Genomic DNA, 6,619 nt, shown 5'->3' on the forward strand with positions numbered 1-6,619 from the left:
GACTCGATAAAAAAAATCCCATATCTTAGATATGAAGTTCCTAGCATTCTTCCAAAAATACAAAATTCGACCCCGGGCCCACATGATCCAAACACGAGGCTCAGACCAAAACCCAATTACCCATAACTCCACGAGTTCAAATATATAATTTATTTTAAGATCCGACCCCAAATTGAGGTTGAATCACTCAAAATTCCCAAAAACCTAACCCTACCCAAAACCCCTAATTTCTACTTTGATTTCGTGATTTAGGTTTAGAAACTCATTAATTAATGAAGGAAGATGAAGGAAATGAGTGGGAATTTACTTACCCAAGAACCTTTGGTGAAGAAGTGCTCAAAAATTCGCTCAAGAGCTGTGGAGAAGAAGAACTCGTGTGAAATATTGACTAAATCTCGTCATTGTTCTGTTTTGGGTATTTAAAATCACTGGGCAAAAATGCCCTATGCGATCGCGAAGAAGGTAATGCGATCGCATAGGGTAAGGGGAAGCTGGTCATTGCGATCGCGGAAGGGCTGATGTGAACGCATAGAAGAAAAGGCTGTGCATTCCAGGTTTGGACTTAATGAAACGCGACCGCGGATTAAAGGTTGCGTTCGCATTGAAGGATTTGGCTAAGCTATGTGATCGCAGATGAATCTATGCGATCACATAGAACAAATGTGGGGCACCTAAAGGATTACTCTATGCGATCGCAATGCTACCTATGTGATCGCATAGAACTAGATACCAGGACACCAGAACTGAAACTTCTGCAACTTTTCTAAGGCCAAAACCACTCTGAAACACTTCCGAAACACTCCCAAGCCCTCGGGGCTCCTAACCAAACACACACACTAACTCAATAACATCCTACGAACTTACTCGAGCGATCAAATCGCCAAAATAACATCAAAATCAATGAATCAAACCTCAAAATCATCATTTTTCATTCTAGTTTCGTGAACTCTCAACTTTAGATATTTAGGTCCGAAACACGTCAAATGACGTCCGATTTCAACCAAATTTCACAGAAAGCGCTTAAACTACATATAAGACCTGTACCGGGCGCCGGAACCAAAATACAGACCCGATACCAATGCTTTCTAATTCATTTTCATTTCAAATTTCCAAATAAATTTCAGAAAAATAATTTCTTTTAAAAATTCATTTCTCGGGCTCGGGACCTCGGATTTCGATTCCGGGCATACGCCCAAGTCCCATATTTTTCTACGGACCCTCCGAGGCCGTGTAATCATGGGTCCGGGTCCGTTTACCCAAAATGTTTACCAAAGTCAACTTTAACCATTTTAAAGCCACAATTTATCAAGTTTCACATAATTTAGCACATAAGCTTTTCCGGCTACGTGCTCGGACTGCGCACGCAAGTCGAGGCAACTAAAGGTGAGGTTTTCAAGGCCTCGAAAGCATGGAAAAAGAGAGAAAACTGGTGATGACCCTTTGGGTTGTCACAAACTTAGGGTCAGATTTTTTCCTTCTTAAATTTCAAAAAGAGGAGAATAAGACTCAGGCATTATAGGATGGTCCTTGGTTCATTCTAAATCATTTTCTATCCGTTCGTCAATGGGAACCAAATTTATGGCTTCTAAAACTAAAATCACTTCCTCTGCTATTTGGTTTTGATTACCTGAATTACCTACTGAATTTTATGATTTTCAGATTCTTCAGAAACTAGGTCATAAAATTGGGAAATTATTAACTATTGATACTTGCACCTCTTCAACAACAAGAGGAAGATATGCAAGGCTATGCGTTGAGGTACCATTGGATCAAACATTACGGACACACATATACATTGGAAATCATAAGCAGAATATCCTTTATGAAGGTAATTAAAGGGTTTGTACTTATCAATTACAAGTTGATCCTCCTACTGATACCTCTAGCAAGGAGCACACAACCAATACTAACCCTAACAATTCAAATACCTTAATGCCATCTACTGAAGAATGGAAGATTGTTCAATTTCCTAATAAATCACTCATGAAAAGGAACCCTTACACAAAAAATCAATTCCAACCAGTGCAACCTTTGGAGACTAATTATACACGCCATTCAGGTAAAAATGGGTTAAATACCCCTAATGCTCTTCCTTTCACTAAGCTAACCATTACTAATATTAATCCTTCTACTTCTAATCCAAACACATCCCCCCTCTTTTTTTTAAATAATAATAAATTTGCTAACCTATTAACTAATGACTTTGATAATGGTAATCAATTACCTAATCCTAGTGAAAAGAGCCAATTACACCCAACAAGTTCCACTCAAGTACAAAACCACTCGGCCCAATTAGAAAACACTCAAAAATCAAACCCTATCCAAACCATGCAAATAGACATGTTACCCCACCCCACATGCAAGACATGCCCCAATACCCAAACACACCTTCTTCAGCACCTCACGAAAACCACCTGCACAACCTATCCAAACATCCACCACCTACTTTGATTATCGGAATACCAACACCATTGAGTAAACCTACTGTAGCTCCCATGCAAATAGGTAATGATGAGTTCTCCAATTCTAAAGACCACTCCAACACACAATCTCCAAATCAGTCACTCCAACCGCCCATATCTACCATCGATATAATTCCCTCTATAGTTCTTCATTCAAATCTGGATCACAGTACTACAATTAATCCAATCCCAACTCCTCTCAATTTAGAAGATGTTCCCATCCGACCTCAATTATTTACGCGGGCCACAAACCCCAACTAGGCAGAACACTCATCGTCTTCAGTACAATCAAACTCCTTTCTCCTATCCTCCCTTACATCTGATAATGGAGCCCAATACAAATTATCTACACTGCTCAACCCCCCTATTCACCAACACTACTAACGTCTTGGCTCGAGGCAGGCCTCCAGAATCATGCTCTAACATTCACCATGGAGGTCAATCATTAGGAGGTCATAATTCTCATCAACCATCTGAGGTACCGGCACAAATAGTAGCGAAGGGCATGCAATTAGGGACGGATATTTATGGACGTTACCTATGGTCAATGATGCAAGCACCTTATCTTGCACCATACCATCCTCTCCATCTCCCAACAACATATTGGGATCCAACTCATCTTCATCCACATCTGCTTCAAATGCCTTTCTATCCCACACCCACTCCTGCCAACCCTTTGATTCAACCTTACTGTGATCCACAACCAAACACACCACTCTTGGAACTAGTAACACCTCCTTCCCCAACACCATCACCACCTCCTTCACCACTACACCATCCCAATCCACTCGAACAAGATGTGATATTTCAGGCAGAACTAGAAGCAGCAGTCATTTATAATAGAGAAACACATCCAATATATGCATGTCTAGATGACATCAAGGTCTTTGTCTAGAAGGAGGAGTACGAAAGAAAAATCTTCACAAGGTGCCCCCCAAATCTACTGGCAATATCGTTTTGACTAAGGCCAACAACAAACCTAGAGGTGGGGAAGTATGCCATGCTTCTACTCCACACGTTGTGTCTTCGTCCAGGAGAGATCACTGGAAATCAGAGGAATCCCAGGAGCAGTCAACTGCTTGAACAAATCACTAGCCATATGAACTTCCTTTGGAATTGCAGGGGTGCTCAATCAGTTGATTTCAGAAGAAAGTTTCGATCTTTACTGGATTACAACCGCCCTTACTTGGTTGTTTTGTTGGAAACTCACTATTATAGTCATCAAATATTGAAGGATGATTTTAATTTCACTGGTATGATTGAGGTGGCTACTATAGGTCAATCTGGAGAAATTGTTATATTATGGCTCTCTGATGTGCTTAATAGGGAACCGGTGGCTACCACTACACAGGAAATCCACTACCATGTTCAGGTTCATCCTTTTCCCTTTAAGTTTTTATTTAGTGTTGTATATGCTAGTTCTAATTTAGCAAATAGACTTTCCTTTTGGAAAAATCTAATGTGTGTATATGATAACTATACGAGTCCATTTATTTTAGGGGGTGATTTTAATGAGATCTTACATGCAGAAGACAAATTTGGTGGTTTATCTATTAATAATTCAAGAGCAAACAAATTATTAGATTGTATCAACTATTGTCACTTAACAGACTTAGGTTACAAAGACAGTCGTTATACTTGGACAAATGGTAGGCATAATCGTTTTAATATACTTGAACGTATTGATCATATTATGGCTAATTATGATTGGCTCACTCAATACCCTGATGCACTTGTTACACACCTTCTCCGTACTCATTCAGATGATTGCCCCATTAAAATAGAACTACAACACTGCCCACTACCTAGGAATTTTTTTTAGACTTAGAAACTATATGGACTACACACATTCCTTCTCATTAGTAATTGAACAAGTTTGGCTAGAGAATTTACAATTACTACCTGCTATTAATCAATTCATTGAAACAATACAGGAATGGAATAAATCAACTTTTGGTAATATTTTTAAGCATAAAAAAAGATACTGGCCCGTCTAGGTGGTATTCAATCTTCTCTCAATTATCCAACTAGTACCTTTTTACATAACCTGGAATATTCATTAACAGTGGAATTTAATAACATTTTAAAGCTTGAGGAAGATTTTTGGAAGTTAAAATCACGAATTAATTGGTTAAATGATGGTGATGCCAATACAAAATTTTTCCAACTTAGTACTCTAAATCGTAGGAGACATAATCGTATAACTGCGCTTCAAGATCAAGGAGGAAATTGGATCACTGACCCTCATCACATTAAAGATAATATCACACAATAATACCAACATGTTTTCAAAACTCAAAAATCTAATTTTACTAGAAGAAATTTTTTACAGCCTTTTAATATATTAACACCACATGAACAGTCTTGTTTAACAACACCATTGCAAGACTATGAAATTCTCAATGCAATTCATTCTTTTAAACCTCTGAAGGCTCTTGGACCAGATGGTCTTCACCCATTATTTTATCAAAAATATTGACATATCATAGGTAACCCCGTCAAATATTTTTGTCATAAAGTTTTCTTGGACCATCAAATTGATCCGTATATTAATACGACCTTTCTTTACTTAATTCCTAAAAATAAGAATGCATCCACAATATCACAATTTCGACCTATTAGTCTTTGCAATACTATCTATAAGATTATTACAAAAATTATTGTTAACAGACTAAAACCTGTTCTGGAATATTGTTCATCCAACTCAATCTAGTTTCCAGAAGAATAAGAGAGAAGATGATAATGCTATTATTGTATAAGAAATCATTACTGGATTCCAACCATTGAAGGGTAACAATCTAAATATACTTCTAAACTTGGATCTTGAAAAAGCCTTTGATAAATTAGAATGGTCGTTTATTTATAATACTTTACTCACCTTAAATTTCCCTCCCACTTTCACTAACTTAATTATGTCATGCATAACAACTACTAATACTACTATTTTGATTAATGGCATCCCTACAGACTATTTTACACCCACAAGAGGTATTAGACAAGGAGACTCTTTATCACCTTATCTGTTTATTCTATGCTTAGAAATGCTTTCGAGGAAAATCAATACAGCAGTTGATTATAATGCTTGGCTACCAATTTCAATTGGTAAACAGGGATCTCAATTATTCCATTTATTTTTTGCTGATGATATTATTTTGACATCTAAAGTTACAGCTAACTCATGTCATCTATAGTTAACACTATCAATCACTTTACACATTAATCTGGACAAACTATTAATTTTGAGAAATCCAAAATTTTCTTTTCCAAAAATTGTTCTTCTTATATAAGGACTACTATACGATAAATTTTCCACTTGAATGAGGGAAAAAGTTTTGGGAAATACTTAGGATTCCCTATTTTTATCACAAAGCCTGCCAAACGAGATTACCAATTTTTAATTGACAATTTCAAAAATAAATTGACAGGTTAGAAAACAATTTTTTTATCAAAAGCAGGAAGGACAACTTTAATTTGTTAAACTTTAAACCACCTTCCTAATCGCTTTATGCAATACATTAAACTACCTTGTTATATTCTTTCATATCTTAATAGATATCAACGTAATTTTCTCTGGGGCACCACTCCTCAAAAGAAAAAGTTACATTTAATTAAGTGGTCTACCATTACACAACCTTTAGATCAAGGGGGTTTAGATATACAAAATCTTAGTACAAAAAATGAAGCTTTGCATGCAAGTCTTGCATGGAGGTTATTTCAAAATCCAAATCAACTATGGGCTCAAGTGTTATTACATAACTACTTCCGACCACCCCTACTGATCAAACAAAAAGTATCCTTCACTTGGCGTAATGTTATAAGAGGGTGGTCCTACTGTTGTTTAGGGTATAAATGGAACCTAACTACTGGCCAACATGTAAAAATTCGGAAAGATCCCTGGCTCAATCAGAATTCTTTGCTTCGTAACTGCATAGCTGGACTCCTTCCCCAATACGAGGACACAAAACTTGTTTCTCATTAATATTATAATCATAAATGGCACTTAGATAAATTACCATTTACGTTACTTTTTCATTTACAATCTGCAATCACAGATATTTATATGCCTATTGTGCCCACAACGTATAACCAACTATATTGGGCTCTTATACCAAATGGTATATTCTCTGTGAAATCAATGTACAATGCTCTCATAAATT

The 6,619-nt window shown here is 36.8% G+C and overlaps 1 protein-coding gene across 1 annotated transcript; it reads left to right on the forward strand.

Moving 5' to 3' along the window:
* Nucleotides 1–3,462: 3,462 nt before the first annotated feature.
* Nucleotides 3,463–4,284, forward strand: LOC142163784 (uncharacterized). Its single transcript, XM_075220922.1, has one exon. The coding sequence runs from the start codon at nt 3,463–3,465 to the stop codon at nt 4,282–4,284; it is 822 nt and encodes a 273-aa protein (XP_075077023.1).
* Nucleotides 4,285–6,619: the final 2,335 nt, after the last annotated feature.

This window comes from Nicotiana tabacum, chromosome 1, assembly GCF_000715075.1.
Source record: "Nicotiana tabacum cultivar K326 chromosome 1, ASM71507v2, whole genome shotgun sequence".
NCBI classification, from domain to species: domain Eukaryota; kingdom Viridiplantae; phylum Streptophyta; class Magnoliopsida; order Solanales; family Solanaceae; genus Nicotiana; species Nicotiana tabacum.

Bases quoted from the DNA above. Each gene is read 5' to 3' on its own strand.
- LOC142163784 (XM_075220922.1), top strand. From the start codon at position 3,463: ATGCTTCTACTCCACACGTTGTGTCTTCGTCCAGGAGAGATCACTGGA.